The sequence below is a fragment of the Rhinolophus sinicus genome, chromosome 6 (genome assembly GCF_057876585.1).
Source record: "Rhinolophus sinicus isolate RSI-liver-muscle chromosome 6, RSI-T2T, whole genome shotgun sequence".
Lineage (NCBI taxonomy): Eukaryota > Metazoa > Chordata > Mammalia > Chiroptera > Rhinolophidae > Rhinolophus > Rhinolophus sinicus.
In genome coordinates this window covers 52,286,989-52,311,652 of record NC_142506.1, presented here as the reverse complement: position 1 = coordinate 52,311,652, position 24,664 = coordinate 52,286,989, and the positions used below count along the sequence as shown (strand labels likewise).

At 36.6% G+C, this 24,664-nt stretch overlaps 1 protein-coding gene across 7 annotated transcripts in view; it reads right to left on the bottom strand.

The window, feature by feature from the left end:
* The window catches only part of SDCCAG8 (SHH signaling and ciliogenesis regulator SDCCAG8), a 211,348-nt gene that overhangs the window by 104,604 nt on the left and 82,080 nt on the right, over nucleotides 1-24,664 (bottom strand). For all 7 annotated transcript variants that reach the window (XR_002138627.3, XM_074316832.2, XM_019746823.3 and 4 more), the window contains exon 13: nucleotides 11,777-11,919. Coding sequence is in view for 6 of the 7 variants with exons in the window: in XM_074316832.2 (XP_074172933.2) it covers nucleotides 11,777-11,919 (143 nt within the window). In the remaining variant the exon portion in view is untranslated. The remainder of the gene's footprint in view (nucleotides 1-11,776; nucleotides 11,920-24,664) is intronic.

Below are 24,664 nucleotides of genomic sequence, written 5' to 3'. Positions count from 1 at the left end.
AGGCATTATTAAGCATAAATGCATGTATCTTATGGCTGCTTTTTTGTTTTCATTTGTGAAAGACATATGTGGTAGAAATCATACCAAAAAGTCTTTTCTAATTTTAACTGTAGCCTTGATACTGCAAACTCTTCGGTGCGTAAAATACATAAGCTGATCATTCTACATCCACACTGTACACATTAAGACGGCAGAGCCACATAAACGGCAAAAATCAAAGTTCCGTGAAAGCTGGGATTGAAAAGGCACACGACAAATTCTGAGAGGGACACTTCTTCCTTTCTCAGTCCCTCAACCCTGATGCCCACCCCCACCCCTCAACCGTGATACAATGCAACTCCATTTTTCTTTCCGAACAAAAGTTTCAGTTCTTCTGAAGATGGGAAAGACATTGCAAGGTCTTATCTCAGACCAATGGGCACACCACTGCAAACATCATGGCACTCGGCTACCCCGCAGACTCCCTCTCTGTGGTCAGTCTTCCCAGCTGCCCTATCTGTTACTGTCTGATTAGTTCTGCTAAGGAGCCCCTCCCCTGCCAGCTTTCGGTGCCATCTGTTCTACACAAGATGGCTGCTGCCCAGCAACCTAACACTGCCCTCCTACCTGGCACCCGGCTACCATCCTTACCCCAAAGTGCTAACACAGGTTCTCACTGCTGGCAGAGTCAGGATTTCATTACTACTACTTTGACAAGTGCAGGGTTGTTTGTAATTTCTCTTTTATCCTGATTTTGATTGTACAACCACCTCCCACTGATTCAGTTTGCTTCAGTTTTGTTGCTCACAGATTTTACTCTCCACATTAATCTCCCTCTGGCATGTTACTGCATCTGTTCCCTTTTTTATTATTAATTTTCAAATTCCCACCATTTTTGACAAAAAGGAGGTAATCTACACTGTGTTTCTGCCCATTTCATTTTCTTTAATTTGGAAGATAAGTATGAAAGCATGCCAAAGAAGTTAATTCTCCGTTAACAGTTTATTTTCTGGCACCCCTAAGCCTTTGTATATGAAAAACAGATAGGAATAAATGTTGACTGAATCACAACAACATAGTCGCAACCATTCCTGAATTTAATGAAAAGCAAACATATGAAACAGCATCTAAAAAGTTTATTAGTTCCACGAGTTGTCTCATGCTTTCTTCCACTTTTAACAGATAATTTCTTTGTGCAAGTCAGTCTGAGTGCAGGATTGGGGTTCCTCTGTCGTTCTGACATGGGGTCTATTTCCACTGTAGACGACTTTTATTATTCCTTAATGTGATTATCATCTTTCCTCAACTCAGACGCTGTTGACTAATTCAATAACGAATGATTCTGAACAAATGCCTTATTTCAGAAATAGGTTAAGAAGAGAGAACTGCCATCGGCACGACAAAGCAGAGCTGATTCCATTAGCTCTTGTTTGACAAACAGTTAATACCCAAAATGGCAAGTGGGTCTCCTCTAAAGACAAAGAGGGCACTGAAGAGTTAGAAAACAGGAAGTCATCTTTTGAACAGTATTCTCCCTTTGTGTCCCTCATTTGTCAACACCACCACCTTGTTCAAAAGGACTTGAGTGCTGACCGTGCCTCAACTGCCCTGAAGTTTTTTAGATCGAGCATTGCACGGTGACTGCTACTCATTTTACGTGAATCCATATTAACAGCATGAGAGTCCCTGAATAGATGGGCAACACCTCCGAGTTACAGAAACCTGAATGAGTTTCAGTGATTTTCATTCTCATATCGGCCCTCGGAAAATCACAGGGAAGCTCTGCAGGGCATAAAGCGCAGCAGGAGGTTGTTCCCAAGGTGACAGAAGATGACCAGAAACAGAACTAGGACCAGTGTCCAGATCAAGTGATGCCCTACCTGCTCAACCCCACTTCAGCTCGGTGACCAGAAAACCAGCAAATCTCGAATAACTGCTCAAACCCACTTTTGGTGCTTCATCTTGCACACCCTCTACCCTCCACCCTTTGCCTGTATTCCGATAGCAACTTGTTACTTTATTGTATATACTTCTTTTGTTGGTACGGTTATATTAATAATAAGTCTCTCTCCCTCAACCCAGGGTGCATTGTTTGGACAAACCTCCAGGTCAAAAGGAGGCTTCTCGGAGGTAGACACAATGCAGGGGCAGCGGGATGTGTCACTTAGACACAGGTGCCCCTTCTGTAGGAACAAACACTCTGCCTGTTCCCCCCACCCTCCCACCGGTGACCCATGCCAGCTGGGGACAGGTCACGCAGAACCAGCGTGGGGCAGTCTTCCCCTCAGCTGGACACTGGCTTTTCAGGCCACTTGCATTTGGTACCCACTCTGAGTTCCTGAGGTCAGGGAACTATATTCTCTGCTCAGCCAAACTAACAGAGTAGTTGCTTAATACTAGTGTTTACTAGAATTGGGCCCTGGTCCCCCAGGAACAGTGTCCAAGAGGGCACTGAGGGGGCTACATAGGGGGCCACATAATCTCCAAGCCTCTACTTTTCTCAGAATCCTTCAGCTTTCATCCAGGATTTACCAATAAATCACTGTATAATCTACTTGCAGGTATCAGGGAAACTGTAAATAACAAGCGAGTAATGCCTAATAATTGGTCTAACCAACACCTCCCATTAGGAAGAGGTGTGTAAGAGGAAATTAAACAACACGTTGATGAATTTTTTCATACTTCCCTTACCCTACATTGATATTGGAGAGCAGAACTTTCTTTTAAAAAATATTCCTACTTAGGGCTACTAGGATTATAACAAGTCTGTTTTTTCTTTTGTTTCTTTTTTTCTCCTATTTTCATTGAACTTGATGTTTATTGTTGCTGAGGCAGGCAGAGTGGTGTGGGCAATCCTTTCTCAGTTTCCTCTGGGCTTCTTCAGAAAATGAGTTGGCTGCTGCCACCACCATGCTGCAGGCTGTGGGCCTGGGTGGCAAGGGAGGAGATTTCATCCCCAGCGTCGATTTTCATTGCACACACATGTGGGCTTCCCAGAACGTAGAAGAGCGAGCCAGGGAACGGTAAGCAGAACCTGCAGAGACATACTCCCTGGCAGCCTGGGACTCTGACCTCCCCCACCTGGGCCACACAGAGACCAGGAGACCAGGGTTCTTAGCACATCAAACAGGTGGAACAGAGTGGGCTCAGGCAACGTGGCATCCACCAGAGCAAAACGAAACGCCTTTTCTTTCCTGGCTGCCTGACAGCCTGTTCTCTCTGATACTGGGTGAGGGAAGGAAAAGAGGACACAATTTAAAACAGTACCAAGGCCATCTATTTTGAGACTTGATGTTGGTTACACATACATCCATTTAAAATTATTTTTGACATGTTCTCTGCTTAATTTATTCATGAAAGGAGTACAAGAAAAAAAAATGAGCTTAACTTTTAAATGGAAACTTCAGACTAAAAATTCTTCAATAAACTCAGGAGAAGAAAAAATAGAGTTCACTGTGTAACAGAGAGAACATGACAGTGCCATACTAGCCTCTTCAAACAAAGAGGGATGGAAAGCTTGGTCTTTTGACCTAAGCTAGTTGTCACCTGAAGATGAGTGTGGTTCCTTCCTCATTTTCCCTAATAATAAAGAGGAGAGGCAAATTGGTTCCACATTTACATAGAACTTGCTCAGCTTCGCCTGATGCCAGACATCGTGTTGGAGACACAGAGACAGAAGAGGCCCGATCCTGGCCCATGAACTGAGAATTTTATGACCATAAAAGGATTGCTGTTTAGGTTTGGAATACGTTGTTGCGCTTATTTGTGAATATGAGTTTCAAGCACAGGTTCTGGAGTCCGATGGAGCCAGTTCAAACCCTGCTCCTCTGCTCTCTCCTTCCTCCTTCCCGGCGGTGCGACTTCATGCCCCACCTTTCTAAGACTCGGTGTCCTCGGGCTTGCTGTATGGCAGGGTGCTTCAAGCTTCTTGTGTAAAAATATGTAAATACATTTACAATTTTCTAATCCTAGGCAAAGCTTCAGTTTTATAAAATGAAATAAAAAGTCAATAATATTGTAGTAACCATCTATGGTGTCAGACTTATGGGTGGATCACCTCGTAAGTTGTAAACGTCTAATCGCTATGTTGTACAGCTGAAACTGACATAATGTTGTATGTCAACCGTAATTGAAAAATACATTTCAAAATGAATTACTGAAAAAAGATTTAAAAGATATCCCAAACAGCCTGCTGACCATGCACGTGGGTATTGCGACAATTTAAAATTGAGATGTTTCCCCAAACACTCAGTTTTTGTACTTATCTTGCTGCATAGTGGTAACATGCAGCCCACCATGGACGACACTGAACACGGCAGTGCTGAGGAATCCAGGCACAATGCACGGCACGTACAGCACGTTTACTTATGCATCTTTTCCATCTCTCTTTTTGTATATTCTGAGGGTTCTCTAAATAAAACCACAGCGCGACCCTGTGGAGAAGTGACCATTATCCTTGGACTTATAGTATGTGACAATGGAGAATATCACTGTCAAACCCACATGAGCAGAGACGTACACTTCTTTCCCCTCTTTCCACTTCAAACCATTCCTTAGTCAAAGGGAAAATCAGGGATTGCATTCATAAAAGACAGTAGAGGAGACACCTGTTGTTTAATTTACCCAGGATCCCTGGCACCTTTCCTCCAGTAAGATCACCTCTCGTGCTGAGTGCAGCTCTTTTTCCTGACTCCTGGGGTTCTGTGGAGGCTGCCAGCCCACGCACCCAAAAGGATGTGTGTGCACGCACTCAGTTTTGACACCTGAACTTAAGGCTTTGAAACTGGAAGTGGAGGAGCTAGGACGTCCCATTCTTACAGTTTGAAATCAAGGCCATCCCCTTCATCTTCAGTTCAGACTGAAGGCTGTGTCTCCCCGGTGTGGAGGAGCCTAAAAGAACAAGGCAACATTCAGACAGAAGTCGAGCCCTGCAAGTGACGGCAATGACAGTAAACTGGCACTGCCTTGAGTCCCTGCTCCAAGGAATCCTGGGGCCAGCTGCACCTGCATTTCACATGGTCTGGTTATCAAACTTATCAGTTTCCCCTTTTGGGGTTTCTGTTACTTCTACCAAAGAGTCCTGACTGACACTGGTCATCTGAGAGGTCAGGCAACTAAATTCAAGAAAGCTTTTACGAAAGTGATTATGTGGAAGCTGAATGCTCTGGAAAAGAAGCCTTAATAACCTCTCCCCAAGTGAACCACCCATCATAATAGGACAACCTGGGGACTCCTCTTTTATACGCTTTTGCACTTTCAGAAAGATAGAAATACGATATGTATCTGCCTAGGTCATAGGTCAGATCTTCCCATTTGGATCACAGAAGTAGGTCAGAGCATATCACCCATGTTACGGACCTCGCTTAGATTCCTGCTCTGAGAAATGCTTTGAAGTACCTATCACTGAAAACATTATGAAAACGGGAAATAAAAATTTTAAAGGTAGCCCTCCTGATACAAGCTGGAGCCGACAGGTTCAATGGCAGGTAGGGCTCCCTTTGACACTTGGTGCAATTCAATTTCTAAATTCTCTGGAAAATAAACAGAAGGCTTCCTATAGTAATTCTCCTCCACATTAGATCTGAGAAAAAGATGCAGGATTGTGTTTCAAAGGAATGTGTTTTGATAGGAGCACAATAGGTGTGGAGGAGAGTGTTTGCCTGAGTAAGAAGTTAATAACAATCACAGAGACATTCAGAAATGGTTGTTTTGATGTTACATCATAAAGTAACAGGACCAAATATATGTAAATGGTAGTCTTGTCAGAGGGATTTAAACCCTGTAGCTCTTTAAAGATGTCTGGACATGTCAAAAACAAATACAAGAAGGAATTTCCACTTTTTTATAAAAGCCTCTCTTCGTGGAAATGAAGATGTTAAGGAGAATGATCGTTGTACTATAACCTGTGAAATGACCAAGGCAAATGATGAGCCAAGGGGAGTTTCTTAGGAAAAGCCCAGGCCAAAACTACAATTCACTAATCTGTATTTATATCACTGTATAAGAGACCGCTAACACTTATTTCTAGTATAAATTTATGCTACTGATTGTCTCAGCTGTCTTTTTGGGAACAACTGCATGAATCCATTTCCCTTCTAATTCTCACAGAATTACAGCCTGACGCATAACAGCAGAGGCTTTGCAAGCAGATTGCCGGGATTCAAAATCTGCTTCCACAACATTTCAACGGTGTGACCTCCACTGAATCATTTGTCTTCTCTGTGCCTTAGTTGCATCAGCTGTAGGACAGGGAAAATACAGTCTACCTTACAGAGCTACTGGGCGGACAAAATGAAAGGTGCTCAGCTCTGCGGCTGGGACACAGCAGAGGTCCAGTAATGACGGCCACTGCCTGTAGCTACAACCACGATTATTTTTAAAGAGCTGCTACACATAGCATGTACCACAAAAATCTTAAGATGAATATATTCTGAGCCTCAGATACAGACACGGTTACGAGTAGATATTTAAATGATAGGTATTTAACTTCCTCTCATGTATACACGGGCACTTCCCAAAAGCCATTTCCCACTGGAATGTCCCACGGAGGGCCCCTCATTCCCATTTTACTAGATCCAAATTCTACCAAGGTCAGTAAGAAGTTGCCGGTCCCTCTGTAATATGTTATCTGGAATCTCCCTTCTGGATCTTGCACTTATCTTACCATTATTTCTATCTCTAGCTCTACAATCTTAATATTGGGTTTTGAATGAATCGTCATAAACTCTCAATATAGTCACCATTCCTAAAATAATGACTTACTGATCCCCAACTCTTTGCAAAGGACTGAGCTAGGTGCTCTGAGAAATGGAATATTAATAAGACCTCTCCCCCAACTGGAAGCATGAGACATTCCAGAAGAAAAGAAAAGCAGGTACCACCTAAAAGTCCGTTTGTTTCAGTTTCCTGTTTTGAGGCATCCATTCAGTGTGTAGTCAGTGCCCTCAGCTCTAAGTGGGCAGGAAGGCTCACGGGGAGAGGTGCCCTTCTGGCAGGGGTCATCGGGGAGGGCTACAGTCAAACAGTGAGGATCGCAGGGAGACCTGGAAAAGGAGGTCAGATTACAGTAGGGCGAGAGAAGCTCAAAGGGGTGCCCTAGGTGCAGAGGACAACAAAAGGGGAGAAAAGTCCAAAAGTTCAAGGGGGGGGCTGCATCTGCTTAAATTTGGCTGGAAATCAGCCTGCAAGAGGATGAAATTGGCGGCAATGAAGTAAGACAGGAGGCGGAGAGCCTTCAGGGAGCCTTCAGTGCTGAGTGGTGCGGACTTCTGTGATAGTCAGCACGGCACCGGCGAAGGTTTGCAGAGCAGGTGACAGAGTCAAGGAAGGGCTTATGAATGTTCCCTTGGCAGGGGCTGCGTGAGAGACTGGAAGGACGGCAGGAGACTATTTTCATCGCCCTGACGAGAGGTCAGCCTAAAGTACGATGAAGGTAAATGGTGGGTATAAAGGACATTTCTATGAAACCTCCTGGAAGTTCAAACGCAGGAGACATTTTCCACAAAGGATACTTCAAGCAATTTAAATGGCTAGCGTCTCGAAGTAGAAACTCAATAATGCATTGTGCTAAATCATTGTTACAATAATTGACTATTGGAGCTAGAAGGAAACAGAAATCATCTAGTCCAACCTCATTTTCTAGGCAAGAGAGCAGGTTCAAAGAATTAAGTAATTTCTCAAAAGTTGCAAAGATAGTGAATGCCTGGGGGAAGATAGTAAAACTCAGTTTCCTCCACCCTGGGATACCTAAGAAAAGTATATGGCTTTAATTATTTCACCAAAACCTCCCCTGACTCATTCTTTATTCTTTTCTTATACCCTGGAGACTCCATTTCACTGTCCTTGGCTTTTCTTCCGTAGTATGTACTTTAAAAACATGGTCTTCTCCAGGTGCTTCCACCCCCTCCTAATAGCTTTATGCAAACCACCCAGACCTTTCTCCTCATATTGTACCTACACTGGACACCCCCATCAGAGTTCCAAAATAAAACATCTTCTTTTCCTGTTACTGCTTTTAAGTTCCCTGGTTGGGTTAATGGATCGTTCAGTTAACACAGGCCAGAAACTTTGGAGTCACCTTTAACTCTGGCTTCTTCTTCGTCACTGCAAGTGCCTCTTGAAGATGCTGTTTCCTTTCCATTTTACTGGCACAGTCACAACCCAGGACTACGACCGTGCTTATATCCTAATGCGGGTCCTGCCAATCATCTCTTCCTCAAAAAAATCTATGTTCACAGTGCCCTTCAATTGCTTTCTTTAAATACACGTTTGAACCCATCATAGTTCCAGTTCTCTTGACTTCTTTCTTGACTTAAACCATCTCCTCACTGAGGGGTTGTGAACTTTTTCTGTAAAGGGGTGGACAGTAAATATTTTAGGCTTTGAGGACCATCGTCAATTCTGCCTCAGCAGCGCCATACATAATAATAAAGGATAATGGTGGCTCTGCCCAGTACAACTTTGTTTATAGATGTATAATTGTGTATGTATCACAAAATATTATTTTTCTTTTGTTTTGCCCCCAACCATTTAAAAATATAAAAACCATTCTTAGCTCATGTCTCACATAAAAACAGACAATGGGCCAGATCTAGCCTGTGGGCTGTAGTTGCTGACTCCGTCCTAACTGGTCTTCTTGGTTCTATAGTAACTCTCCAAGTTCACTGTCGACACCGCTGTCAGGATCCCCACCCAAAAATGTTGATCATGGTGACAGCCCTGCTTGCAACACATCAAGAGTAAACCATTATTCTCAGAAGAGCCAGAGCTCCAGACCCTTCCTCTGGTCTCTGATCCCCTTTCCAGGCCAAACACCTAACCTGATCTTAAACCTAACCTAAAATTGATCTTGTCAGACTGTACAAATTGATACTGCACAGGAAAACTCTCCATGGAGTTTGTGTTCTCTCCCATCCTCATGGCTTCACATATATTGTTCCCTCCAGCTGGGGTACTCACCCACCTTTTTCCACGTTGAGAACTCCTATTCGTGAACTCATTAATCAAGGTCACTACCAAACAGCTCCTCCTCCAGAAAGCTTTCCCTGACTGTCACCTCCACCTCCAGTCCAGAATGAGCCAATTCTCCTTCGTGTGAGCACCTGTGGTAATCTTTCCTTCTGTCATTGCACTGTGACTCCACCTACTATCATTGCATATATAGATCTGGCTCCTTAGTAGAATGTGAGTGACCTAAGGGTAGGAGCTGAGTCTTATTAGGTTGGTACAAAAGTAATTGCGGTTTTTGCGATTATTTTTAACCTTTTAAACTGCAATTACTTTTGCACCAACCTAATATTTTATCTTTATGCCAAGAGCCAAGCCACATATTTGTCGAATAAGTGAATGTTATACTTATCAACGGGGTCCTTCAGTAAATGCTGAATCCCTATTTTCCATTTTAAGTCCAATTAGACAATAGAGGGAAATACCAAAAAAGTGATAGGTTATTTTTCTTTTAGATTGATCTACAGATTTCTACTCCAGTTTTTAAATTTTCTTGGCCTTCATTTCATTATTACTTTGTAACCTGATTTTCATATTTAATTTTGAACTTTGTTTAGAATATGCCATTCAAAATGTTTAAGACTAAATGAAGAGCTACCTGTGTGGGATTCATTTCTTTCAGCTGGTATACACTGAAAAAGAAAGACATAATGTTTCTCAACCACACAGTAGAGAATCAATAAAGAATAGTCAGGGGAAGCAAGCTCTATAGAAACCAAAAAAGTATATCAGAAATATTTAGCCACACAACCACGTCGCATTTGCAGTGCAAAAGAGAGATATATACACAGTTCCTTGCATTTTTACTGTCATCTTTAAATTTACGAATGTGGATTTTATAAAATATAAACACAGACCAAGTGTAAAATGCTTACAACAAGAGTACTGCACTTAGAACACAGGCAATTAAGTTTTATTTTCTGTAAAACTGGGTTAAATTTTCATAGACTTGGTGTAAATAAAGCTCAACAGAAAAAGCTTTCTACAGAATCAAGCAAAACCGTTTTTCTTAAGAACAAAGGAATTAGTTACCACTAGTCCACTTTCTGCAGTTGCTTCATCTTAATATGCTCTCCTTGCAAGAAATTGATCTTGTCAGACAGTACAAATTGATACTGCACAGGAAAACTCTCCATGGACGATGACTTCAGAAATTAACTCGGAATAAGACAGAATGGCAAAGGGGGCCAAACCAGCATTAATATTTACTTTCAGAAGCTCAGCCACATTCAGACATTAAAAGCTGTCTGATTTCTGTGGTTTAGTAGTGCTTAGCACACAAACGGTTGGATCTTCAATACAAGTCTGACAGAGAAGAAAAACTATTACCTATCATGATGAAGCTAAATTCCGAAACCTCTAAGATTAAGGAACCACAGAGACTAGGCTAACGTTACATTCTCAGATCTATGATGGCAATGCTTTACGTGGGCATTAAAAGAACAGCTATTATGCTGCAGTATTCAGCAATTTTTTTTTCATAAGTGTTTTATCTATTGGGATTTTACCAGATATCACACGTGTATAAATGATTTATTTTCTTTCTTTGTTTCCTTTCTTTCTCTCTCTCTCCTTCTTTCTGCTCTTTTTCTTTCACTGTCTAAAAAGGAAGTTGGCAAACCATTTGGAGTATTATCATAACAAAATGGTGTTTTTTTTTAAGTTTGATTTTAACAGAACTAGGGGCATCTTAACACTAACCCAAAACTTTGGGAGGTTCATCAACCTCTAGAATATTTTTTTCTCCGAACGCAGGCTGTTCAAGTGGTGCTTTTCTCCATCTGTTACCACACCGTGCTCAGAATTACACTGTCATATTTAACGTAAAAGGGATCGTACCCTTTCATAGTTTAAATTCAACATATTACTATGATTAGAAGATCAGCATTTTTCTAAATTATGAACAAAACCAAATATCATAAATTTACATGTGTATTTAGACAAAATTCTCTTTAAAAGCCGAAAACCTCCAAAAACTGAAGAATCTCAAAGACTTGACCTGAAAATTGAAAAATTATACTAAAACTGAAAGTGAGAAGAAACCACTTCATATGGCAATGTGAAATACCTACAATCTCTGTTTGAATATTTCTGTGTGTATTTAAGTGTTTGTGTGTGTGTTTTCAACATAGCAAATTATACAATGTTTGCTACCTAAAATGTCTTATTGTAATTTAGGGCTGAGTTATATGTTTACTAAAGTTTCATGACAATGATGGTCGTATCACAATATCTCATGGCAGAAACAATGTAGTTTGAAACTGTGGTGGTGTAAGCATTATAGTTTAAACATGAACAGTGCCAATCAATTTCATCTTTAAATTTTATACCTCCTTAGGACTCAGATTCCTTATTTTGTATCAGTTCCATCTCAATTTGCATCTCAGGATGTCTTTTACTTTGGCTCTTTAACCACTGACAGCATCTGATTATTTTCCTAAATAGACTTCTCAGATCCTTCAGTTCCACATTTTCATTAGACACATAATTAACAAGAGAGGTAGTGGTGGTGGTAGGAGAAAGACGTCATTTTGCTTGTATTGATAGAGAATCACCTAAATATTTGAGCATTGTAGATGAAAGGTTTTGTAATATACCAGTAATTCCCTGCCACACTTATCATTCACATGTCTGGGTGTTTTGCTTACCACATCTCCACTTTGCTTAATATGCCTGAAAGCTGTGTGTGAAATGAATGACTAAGACGAACTCTAACAACTGTTTGGAAGCCTGTGGCAAAAATCAGCGGAATGAAATTGGTGCTACGGTGCGTAATGGGATTAGGGAATACCTGGTGAGGTGCATTTGGTGCTCGGCTTCGCCCAGCATTTCTGTCAGTTGCAGGCACTCCTCTCTGGCCTGGGCTGCCTTCTGCTGCTCCCGTTCCAAGCACTGCTTGCTTTCACTCAGTTCTAATGTCAATTTCTGTATTTCCTGAGGTAGAGAGAAGAGGGGGAGAAAAGCACCCATATAAAATACATACACTTGAACTCAAAATTATCTCATTTTTGTTTCGGCCATGAATTTTAATGTGATAAAAATTATTAGAAAATGTAGGCTAGCTTCCATTTTATGACAAAGGGAATTAACAAAGCCAAAAATGCACATTAGTGAGGTTTTTTTTGGATCGTAAGATGAAGTCTAATTTTTCAAGTGAGATTAAATGATTTTAATCATTTTAGTCAAAATGGATAATTTGCACTTTCATTCTAAGGTTCAGTCCCTTTAAAAAATATTAACTTAAAATATCACTGTTTTTAAAATGTAACATTTTTGTTTGTGAAATTAGATCAGACATATGCAGAGGCTTACACCAAATATGTGGCTCTTTTCTGAAAGATATATTTATTTGGATATTTTAAAAACCAAATCAAAGGGTAAAATAATTTCAGATATCTGTTAGAAAAATGTGAGGTGTAAAAGAAAGTACCATGATGATTCTCAATATTATTTGGAAAAAATAATTTAGGAAAAAAATACAGCATGAGAACCTTTAAGCCTTTAGAGTATATAAGACTTCTGAGCTAAAATAATATTAAATTAAAATTGTAGTTTAAAAGGCAACAACAAAGCACTCTCAGATTAATAAATATGAACATTTAAAATATATGAAAATTTATGTTGTTTAATTTTTTAGTCTCAGGGTGAAATTATCCTATCTTACTGAAACATCTGAAACTTACTGAAAATATTTCAAAGCAAAAATATCTCACCTAGAACATAGTTTTAAATAATTTATACATTAAAGTAGAAATATTTATTTATTAAAGAACATTTACAAAAAATTTTTAAAAGAAATGAGATAATTATTCAGATTATTAAAACAAGAAAAACAAAAAAGGGGAAGGGTAGAAACATTTTGAAATTCAGCAGAAAGCAAGAAACACTTTTAATACAAAAAATGCAATCCCCTTTTAAAAAACAAAATCATGTCTAAATATTGTTTTAAACTTAGTATTTAAGCACATTTCAAATTTCCTCATGTCATTTCTCAATATTCAGAACAATATTCAACTATATGTAATACATCAGGCAAGAAAAACTGAATAGTTCATTTTTTTACATTTATTACATTATAAATATTCAGTTTATCCCCATCAAAACTATATATTACCAACAATATAATAAAACAACTTATTACAAGTTCTTAATATTGTTTTATGTTTAAAAAGCTATGTAATAATGAGTACATAACTTTCATTCAGAGTAGATTTTCCACATCTTTTAGATTTGAATACTAATAAAATTTGTTTCTTTAAAATATTTTAAGCTGTTAAAGTTATACCAATATATTACACCTCATAATTAAATATAATTAAAGAGATGAAAAAATCATAACAGAAAAATCTATTAAGCTTTATTTGTCTAACATTTGGGAAATTAACAAAAGCAGAGAAATAGAGAATTGAAATTACATTGACTTTAAAACTTTAAAAATTAATTCATTATTGTTTTCACACTGTGCAATATGTAAGACACTGTACTGAATATTATGCTGGACTCACAGAGTTTCCATCTCTACATCCAGGAGTTAACAATTCAGTTGTATAAATGAGACATACATACACAAAAAGACTATTAAAATACAAAGCACATAAATGTATATTAGAGAAGATCCGTCCTTTAACAGGCCAGATTAAATATATTAGCATGGGCAAGAAAGTGGGAAAGAAGGTAAAGGTACACAAACTCATGGAATGACAGATTAGAACACATTATGAAAGGTCTTCAATTCGAAATTAATAAAACTTATTTTTCTTATATGTAGTGAGGAGATAGTAATGGTTTAAACAAGTATGCAATATGAGAGAAGCTGAGCTTAACAAAAACTGGATCAATGTGTATGATTGATTTAAGATGGCAGAGACTGGCAGTAGGGAGTCCACAGAAAGATAGCTGAAATATTCCAGACATGAGGAGCAGAGACATATTATTAAAACATATATATTAAAATAGAAATATAAAGAAAACGCGGTGAGTAAATGGAAATAAAAGGAAAGATATCAGGAGACATCAAAGAAGACTCCCAGAATGTTGAGTTAAGAGGATACAAAAGAATGACAGAAATAGAAAATGTACCAAATTCCAAACTTTCTTTAAAAAGATGCAACAATTTTTATAAGCACTATTTAACAACAACATATGGAACCTTACATTGATAATTAGATTTTAAGTATAAATCATCTGCTTTCTTAATCTCACGTAATAAAAACTCAGAGGCTCCACTGGAAGATAGTCAAACAGAGATAAAGAACATGGGCCCAAGAGTCAACACAAATATCAGGGTTTCATACACAGCTCTGGCACATTCCAACTCTGTGACCTTGGACATTATTCAATTTCTTCAATATAAAATGGGAGTGATAACTGTAGCAAACTCCTAAAACTATTGTGAAGATTAAGTTAGCAGATGCCTACTTAGCCGAGTGTCTAGTACATGGTAAGAGCTGAATAAAAAGACAGCAAGTATCATTAATTATTACTGATTTTTTTCTCTATCTTTCAAGAATAGCAAAGAGATAAGTACAAAAAGTGACCTGCCGAAGGATATGTGGTTATTATTGAGGACTAAAGAGTTCTTGATTTATGGGCGGCCAGATGGCTCAGTTGGTTGGAGCGCAGGCTCTTAACAACTGGGTTGCTGGTTCGAGTCCCGCATGGGCCAGTGAGCTGCACCCTCCACAACTAGATTGAAGACAATGAGCTGCCGGAGCAGTGGCTGGATGGCTCAGTTGGTTAGAGTGCAAGCTCTGAACAATAAGGTTGCCAGTTCAATTCCCGCATGGGATGGTGGGCTGTGCCACCTGAAACTAAGATTGAAGACGGCAACTGGACTTGGAGCTGAGCTGCGCCCTCCACAACTACAGTAGATTGAAGGACAACGACTTGGAGCTGATGGGCCGTGGAAAAGCACACTGTTCCCCAATAAAATAAATAAATAAATAAAAGTTCTTGATTTAATTCTCCCAAAAGGCATTATTTTGGTGAAAACTGAATAAAACTTTATTATACTTTCAAAATGAAAAAAGCATTTTGTTAGGAAGGTGAAAAATTACTGCCTGCTTTTGATTATCTGTATCACAAAAAGAGCTTATTGGTGCAGATAATAAAAATCAACAACCAACCAACCAGCTGGACGAGGGCTCAACACTTACTCCCTGAGTCAGGAAAATCTGCCATGGCACCAACTCCAACAGTTAGAAGAAGAATCTCCTGCCAGAAATGCCATGGTCCCACTGGCAGGATAACCCTTTGCCTCACCCAACTAGGTCAGGGCTGCTTCACTGGCTGTATGTAGTGGCTCAGGGATGAAAGACCAACAACAAACAGTCATAGGCCAATTGTACATTATTCTTAAACTACACCATTAACCTGTAATGTCTACAGTGCAGTTTGATGTAGTAATCTTTGGCCAATTGGGCAAAGACAAGTCCAGATAGCTTTATACATTACCAAAAGATACACTTCAAGCCACCGAACAACTAACAGGAGAATAGTACCAAGGATGGGATATGGAGAAAGAGGGACTCATTACTGATCATTTAGAATCTATACTGTAGCAAGTTTTTGTTTGTTTTTAGGAAGCTATTTTTTTTAAATTTCTTCTTTTATTTTATTTTATTAGTTTCAGGTGCACAAGACAAAGTAATACTTAGACGTTTATCATTTATAGCCCTCACACTGTGCGAAGCCCCCTCCCCCATCCACTATCCCTCTGACATCGCACAGAGCCATTACATTTCCACTGTCTCTATTCCTAATGCTGTACTCCGCTTCTTGTAAGTGTGTATATATATAATGTAGCAAGTTTTTTAAATTAATCATGGACACATATAACTTTATTTTTATTATTATTCAAATTTTGTTATCAAAGTAATTTAAGTCAAACAGTATTCAATTGCTCATAACAAAGAAGGGCAGTGTCCATGCTCTACCTCTTGCCCACCTCCAAGCCTAATACTCAAAGGCACACACTATCCACTCTTCTGATATTTATCTTCATCTTTTTAAATGACATACTTATAATGCTACTTTTTGATTTTGCAGTATTAGACATTATCTATTGACTTCCTATATGATAAAAGGGAATGATTTACATCTCTTATATCACCCACCCAGCATATCCACATCATCCTCCCATGTAACAATTTTGATTAAATCGTTAGCCAGCAGTCCATTCACAGTATAATGACTACAGAAATATTGTTAACAACCAAGACAAGTAATATTTTGCTTAAATTAATTTTCTTGTACAATATTTTATTATTTCCTGAATTAACTGCCTAGTTTTGAATAGTTTATTTTTCTAGGTAACTGACATTTTCCCCTAAATGATCAAACAGATCTGTCAAATACCCAACAGTAATATTTTTCCAAATAATGGAACACAACAGATAAATTATCAGTTCCTTTAGTAAAATTTTTTTCCTGTAAAAAATACATCCTTCTTGGTGCCTTATGTCTGGCCTGGTTGATTTCTATATTGGGTTAAACCTTACCCATGTTCCTATTAGACTTCCCTGCTTTCTGGGTTGTAAGTCAGTCTTTATGTTTAAGCCAGTTTTTATGTTTACTCTCCCCCGCCCCCCCATGGAAGAATACTTAGCAGGTTACTTTCATAAGAAAGGTTACGTGAATAATACATTTTTTAAAGTATCTGTATGCCTTAAAATGCTATTATTCTATGAATACACTTGATAGTTTGGCTAGGTATGAAAAATCTATGTTGAAATTAAATTTTATTCAGGATTTTTAAGGGGCTACTCCACTGCCTCCAAGAGTCTAATATCACAATTGTATAGCTCTATGCCATCTAATTCCTAATACTTGGTCTATGCTTTGCTTTTTTGTTTCTGAAAGCTTTTATAGTATTTTTTTCCCCTGGCAATTTTAAATTTTACAGGTTTGGACCTTGGAATGGGCTTTTTTTAATGCTTTGTGTTGGGTGGGCTCTTTTCAATCTGGAGGTTTGTTTTCTTTAGTTTAAAGAAGTTTCCATATATTATTATGTTAAAATATTTTCCTGGACATTGGTTTTTGGCTCTGTTGGATTGATCATCTAATTTTCTTATATTTTCTATCACTTCATCTTCTGATTCTAACTTCTAGAAGATTCCCTTGACTTCATCTTCCAAAACTTCTACTGAATTTAAGAAAATATTTCTCCCACATTTTTCATTTCCATGAGGTATACTCTGTTTTCATTCTTTTACATAGCATGCTATTTTTATCTTATTGATATACCTTATCTCTCTATTAGAATATTATAGTATTTTAAATGTTCTCCTCTGCTCATTATAAATTGCCTCAGTTTCCTTTTTACTGTGTATTTTAGACACTCCATAATGTTAGAGGCTTTCCTTAAATACTAGTGATACTAGGCTGTTCTTTCATATTTTAGAAAAAAGTAGTTAACGAAAGTTTGGATGTAATGGCTTTTGGGTAAAGTGATAATTTAGATTACTGTTCAATAAATATCCACTTCTCTCTCTCTGTTCCCCTAGGAATAAGATACATTTTCTCTCCCCAATAACTTTGGGCTTGGCCATTTTATTTCCCTTGGCCAATGGAATTTTCATGGCTATAATGTAAGCAGAAGTCATAAATATGTTTATGTGGTTTAGCTCTGCTTTTGTATTCTGGTGATTCTCCAGGAGAAAAGCATGCCATGGATAGCTGCTGCCCCTTTTGCTTGGATAATAAATACACGTGGAGCAAAACAAAACCCAAACCACAGCCCAGGCAACCCACAACCCACAACCTGAAGCTGAGCCACCAGCAGAATAAATCAGCCAAATCTCAGTTGACCAGAAGACTCATAAACATAAGCATAAAGATGGCTATTATAAGCCATAAGTTGTTTTTTTTTCAGTACAAAATAATTGACAGACCACTTTAAAGGAATAAGGAGTGCTACAACTGCATATCATCTTAACATTTTATTTGGTCTTTGAAACAACTGCCTAGGGTAGTTATCCCCTTTTACACAAAAAAGAAATTGAGGGTCAAAGACATTGAATGATTGTCCAAAGAAGTAAATGTAAGCTTTGAACCAGATTTTCTAACATCTCTGCCTCCACACCATAAAATAGACAATGGCTTTAAATATTTTTACTTTTCTCTTTTTAACCAAGATCCATAGAAAGAAATCCATTTTATATCACAAGTCAAAAACATACACAGTCTCGCACACATATGTATAAATGTAACTAGCACTTCATAAAACTATATTAATCCTTACTATGTGTAAAGCACTCAGATATTTCCTAGTCCTTCTTATTCTATTTTACTTCTCAAAACAACAACAACAACAACAAAAAAAATCTGGTTTCAACCCATAAAATTGATTTCATGAGCCTGAAATTTGAAAAGCAGTGTATACTTTTGATAATTTAAAAATATATTTTTTACAGAAATTAAGTAGAATCAAATAGAGTTTCTTTAAGAGAAGTTCTATAATACATTTCTCCTGACTTCCTAAGAAAAAATAGCTGAAGAAGTAAATGTAAAACCCATTTGAAAAATTAAATATCATCTTAAACCTAATGGGTAACTTTATCTGGAAAGCAAAAGTAGTATACAGAAACTATTTTAATCCAATGGTAGTGATTTATCCCTGCTACTAAACATTATGTGACTTAAAAAATCATTTAATAATCTTTAATACAGGGTAACTTATTTGTATATGTGAAGAAGAGAATGGGAGAAAAGAAAACAATGCAGAGTAGTAAGACTGAAAGCCAAAGTCCTTGCACATTGAAAAAGAAGAGCCTGTGGTTTTGAAGCTGAAAAAATTTGACAATGTGATGTATCACTTAGGAACCAATGGATGATTTCATAGAGCATATTTAGCAAAATGGTATATGATAATGAACAATAAAACATTATTACTTAGGAGAGAAATAATAGCTTCTATCAAGTTCTGTGTGGATAAAAAAATTGTACTCGCTGGAAGTTTAGTATTCACCAGTTGACACTTTTATTAACTCGCAGATGTTAAGAATGATTTTACCGAATCATTAATAAGGTTTTGTCTAGAGCTACACTAGCTACCTGTGGCTATTTAAATTTAAGTTAATTAAAATAAAAAAATGAGTGCCTTAGTTGTATTAATCACATGGTAAGTGCTCAATAGCCACCCATGGATGGATCATGGTTGCCATATCATACAGTGCAAATATAAAATATTTTCATCATCACAGACAATTCTATTGGATAGCACTGGATAGCAAAATTATTTCTAAGATTCCCTCTCCAAACTAGACTCTTGGGAAGCCAGCCTATTTGAATAAAAGGATAGTATAAGTAATAGAAAAGCCATCTTTATCAATGGACAGAAAGAGTTTTCCTCTTCACCATAGCAGACTGGAAGGTTGCTAATACCATTCTAGAAGTTCTGTTCATAGTTATCACTGTGGAGGGCACACAACATTGATTTAATAGGTTTTCATTGCAGGCCTAATAGTAACACTGATACCAGCTATCATTTTTGAGTGCTTACCATCTGTTCCAACGATGTAAGTAAAATGATATGAATTAAAATTTTTGAGAAAGGGTATGAATGTTTCCATTGTGGTAGGAATATAAGGCTCTAAACACATATAAAACCAATACATACAAATCCATGTAGACTATGTAAATTATGAGCGATTTATGAGATTTTCCAAATTAATTTTGACCACATGGAATACTTACCTTTCAAACTGAATTTAGAACATAACCTTCTTCTGAAAAGTCATTACACTATAATGAAATATACTGAATTTATTTTAGTAGTAGAATTTATTTCAAAAGCATCACAGTTTTAGTTTTATATTTATAAACATTTTGGAGGTTGAAGAGGTCAGTTGTACTTTACTGTATTTGATGGGAGAAATTAGTTGCTTCTGCTATCATTGGTAAAGACCTCTGGATTTGCCTGTACAAATAACAAGGATCTACAGTAGCTTCAAAGATTTGAAAACAGCTTCCCAACACCACCCCTTGAGCCCCCAGCTGTGAGTTGACTGAATCAGTAATACCTGACTACTGGAGAACTACTAAGTTTAATGTGTCTGCAAGTAAAACCTTCCTAGGAATGGCTGTTTGATCACTTATAAATCCACCTAATTGAATTACCGTCCAAGAGAATATTTCTATGTTTTGTTTATAGCTACGTCATGAGGGCTATATTAACGGAGTTAATAAACTCAAACCATTTTAGATCTGTAGCAGTTCCATGTTTTACAAAGCTGGCAATCCTATGGCATCTATTTTGCTGCACATACCATCAAATGCTGCATTAGGATATTTAAATACAACCATCTCATAACGTTGTCTGTGAAGAGAATATAACTAAAAAACTTATGCAGGTATATATTCCTGTGTACGTGTAAAGGAATTCTCTTACTATGCTATAACCACCCCCTGTTGTAACTTTTAAAACAAAGAAAGGTTCAAAAAGGTAACAGTTTGGCTTCTTATTTTCTAGAAGGAAATCTATGCCAGTAATGTGCTTAACATTCTAATTTAATAAAAAGGGAAACATTTTACATTTGAAATATTAATATATAAAATTAACTTTATGGGAATGAAAATTGATGCAATTCTATGGAAAACAGTATGCAGACTCCTCAAAAAATTAAAACTAGGGTGACCATATAACTTAGCAATTCTACTTCTGGGTGTATTTATCTGAAAGAATTGAAATCGCTATCTTGAAAATATATCTGTACCTTCATGTTCATTGCAGCATTATTTAAAATAACCAAGACAAAGAAATAAACTATGTATACATCGATGGATAAATGGATAAAGAAAATCCGGTATACACATATACAATGGAATATTATTCAGCCATAAAAAAGAATGAAATCCTGCCATTTGTGACAACATGGATGGATCTAGAGGGTATTATGCTAAGTGAAATAAGTCAGACTGAGAAAGACAAATACCATATGATCTCACTTATATGTGAATCTAAAAAAAAACCAAACTCAAATATAGAGAACAGATTGGTGGTTGCCAATCTGGTGGTTGCCAGAGTCGGGGGTTGTTAGGGAGGTAGGTGAAATAGGTGAAGACTGCCAAAAGGTAAAAACTTCAAGTTTTAAGATAAATATGTTCTGCAGATTTAATGTACAGTATAATGACTAAAGTTAACAATACTATATTGTATATTTGAAAGTTGCTAAGAGAGTAGATCTTAAGCGTTTTTATCACAAGGAAAAACAATTATCTCTGATGGATGTTAACTGTTTGTGGTAATCATTTCACAATAATATCATTCTGTTGTACACCTAAAACAAATATGTTATATGCCAATTACATCTTAATGAAACTGGAAAAATAAATAAAATTAAATATGTATTTACATATATTTAAATATATACACATATTTTAAATATGTATATTATATGCATACATATATTAAATGTATGCATTTAATACATATTCACATTCTAATGCTATTTAATAAAATAAATAGGGGACATTAGTGAATAAAAAAAGCCAAGAAGAAGCTGTGACTCCTTCCATTCTTCGCTGAGATGGGGGCCAGGAACCTTTCGCTGGAAGGCAGGACCGGGTGGTCGGGAACATAACCCCACTGTTTCTGAGGTGACAGTCACCAACGCAAAGGAGTGTCTGATCTGTATTTCCTAACAAATTAACACAATTCCTTTTTAATAGTAACTCTAATTTAATTCATGTTAAAAAAATGTTAGACCTAATTCTACCCAATCCTTTTGAAGGTACTTCAAATGTATTTTGCTTGCTACAATGAGTATATTCTAAAGAAAAATAAACCTGGAGTTGTTTCTCTCAAAATGAAAACTGTATTAAAAATGGGAAGATCTCTTTTCTGATGGGATATCCTTAGATGAAAACATTGATCTTTTCAAAGGCAAAAAAAAATATATTGTTTCATATACTTTTTTATGAAAGAGGAACTATCTAGTAAGTTCAAAAGCTGAGAGAGAAAACAATTACTACAGGAAAAAGATCTATAAATAGTTACTACAAACTCAAATGTTCATTATGGTTGTTGACTTTTTATCACCATTTAAAAATTGTTTTATCACTAATTGAGAAAACCACTCAAAGCAAAAATAAAATAAAATCATTCCAATTTAGGAAAACAAACTGTTAATTTATTTCCTTAAACAATTCCTTCCCAAGCCCTCAATTCTATACAATAAATATTTTTGAGTACCTAGGATGTGCCTGCTATATGCCAGACTTTGTATAGTATGTATACATTCCATGTAGAATCCAGATGGCCAATTACACACATATATCTCCAATCTGTCCACTCTTCACCTCACTCTGTTTTTATTATCCTTCATAACTACTAAAATATAAATTAATTCCCTATCATTTTGATAAAAAAGCAAATCCAATGCTACATCCAATTTATATCATTTCCTCCTCAAATTTACAATTATCTGGGCTATAGTAAATAACAAATTATTACAATACACTTGTTTAGTTCTTATAAAAATTTAATAGCAGAAAATGCCTTATAAGCATTAATATTGAGGCATTAGTAGTCATATTAAATGAAGTCTAACCATAATTTTCACATTATATTACTATGTTTGGGGATAATTTTTTTCCTTTTATATTAAAGCTATTAATATTTTCCAATAGAATAATTCAATTGAAAAAAAAATATATATATAATTAACATAACTTTGGTCAAACTGCCTACTACATATTATAGTGGTGTTGCTAATACAGCATTCCCAATGTGTAGAAATATGACTAAACACAAATAAAAAATATGACTAAATATAAAACCACCTTAAAACAATTTTAATAAACAAGAGAATGAAAGGCATTTTCAAGTAAGATAAAGATGCTTTCACTATCTACAAAGATGAATATGTTTAAATGAACTGAAAATACTGCTATTTTTAAAGTTATATCTGATTATGCTACAGGAAATTATAAGTAAATTTAAATATGTGAAGTTTACTATGTATTTATAGTTTAGAAAATATCTTTTTTAGTATTAAATGTATTTACAATGCCTTCAGGTTATCATTATGAGATTAAAAATACTTAAAATACATCAAAGGTATAATTTATAGCCTTAAATCAAGTAATTCTTGAAACTTTTTGAAAAACACTAATACCTTAAATGAATTGCAGCTTAAAGGTCACTGCAATGTGAAATTTCAACAATGTCCTGTATTTTCCTATATTTATGCTTCAAATGTAATTTTTTTCAGGTACTATAATTACAGAAATACCGATATAAAATTTAAGCATGCTTTCAAAGTAAAACAACTTTTATAGTAGATATAAAAGTACTGACAACTACAAAATCAGTTTCCTAAAAATCTAGTTAATAAATCCGCTGCTATTCCAATAGTAAAGAGGATTTTTCAGTTATTGTATCAACTATTAAAATTGTGTAAAAATAAATCGGTCCATTTATTCTTAGCCAGAAAAAACAGGCAATTCCAGCAAAACTATTTTGTCTCTTAGATAATGCATACATTTTTATTATGTTCCAACTAGAACACATTTAAATTCTTATACTCAATGTTACTTTTTTAGGCATTCTCAGAAAAAATATCAGTTAAATATTCTGATTCCTAAAGGGAAAATACAAGGAAGGTTTTGCGTGACTTTGCACCTAACTTTCAAGACTTCAATGTCCATTTTTAAGTCATCAAATAAAATTCCTCGACCATCAATATTGTGCTGACTATATTTCTTCTAAAATGTGCTCTTACCAAAATATTTCGGAGTTAACTCCCCTGTTTACATCAAGACTTTGTTTAATAAAAACACAGGCCTTTATTAAAAAAAAAAAAAAAAGATACAATTAGAGGTAGAAGATACCTCAGTCATCATCTTTATCTATCCCCTCCCTTTACCGATGAGAACACTGGGGTCCATTGATAATACGACCCTCCGAAGCTCACTTGACTGGACTAGAACTCAGGCTTCAGACCCTCCGCCCATCCCTGTTTCTCTTCAAATCTGGCGTGAGGCCAAACCACAATGCTAACTCAGTTACAAGCACAAACAAGCTCCTATTGGCAATAATTAATTTTTTTTAATGCTATAAAGAAAACACATTATCTGCTTGTCCTCTGGCCACTTCTGTTACTCAACAAGAAGTGTTTTCTTTTGCTCTGTGTATTCTCTTACTAAATTCTGTCTATCTCCGACAATCAGAACAAACTTAAGACTCAGACTCGCTTTTTAAAAAATGAGTCTCATAAGATCATATACATCATTTCTTAATTTAGAGAGAAATACATTTTATTGGATTTTATTTTTATCAATATTATTGTTTAGTACAGATGCTAGGGCAAAATAAAAGATTTCTTATCTCTCAAACCAAGAAAAGCTCAAACATTTAGACCCAATTCAAGATCATAGCCTTTCACTTCAAACTGAATTATTTTAAAAGAAACCATATTTTAATTTTTCACTGAGTCAGTTTCAAATGACTGAGAAAACGAAACCCCTATTTACGTAGCCTGGACCACTTCACAGTAAAGACAGTGGAACAGAGTGCCTCTTCTTCCCATATAAATACACTGGACCTCTATGAGGTCATCTCTCTTTCTGCCTTCCCAGTTTCTGTTACTCCTCAGTGCAGCTGTCTACAGAGAACACCAATGTCAGTGCTCTGGCTTTTAGGTCCTAAGGAAAGCAGGAGAGGTAGAGTATTACTGAA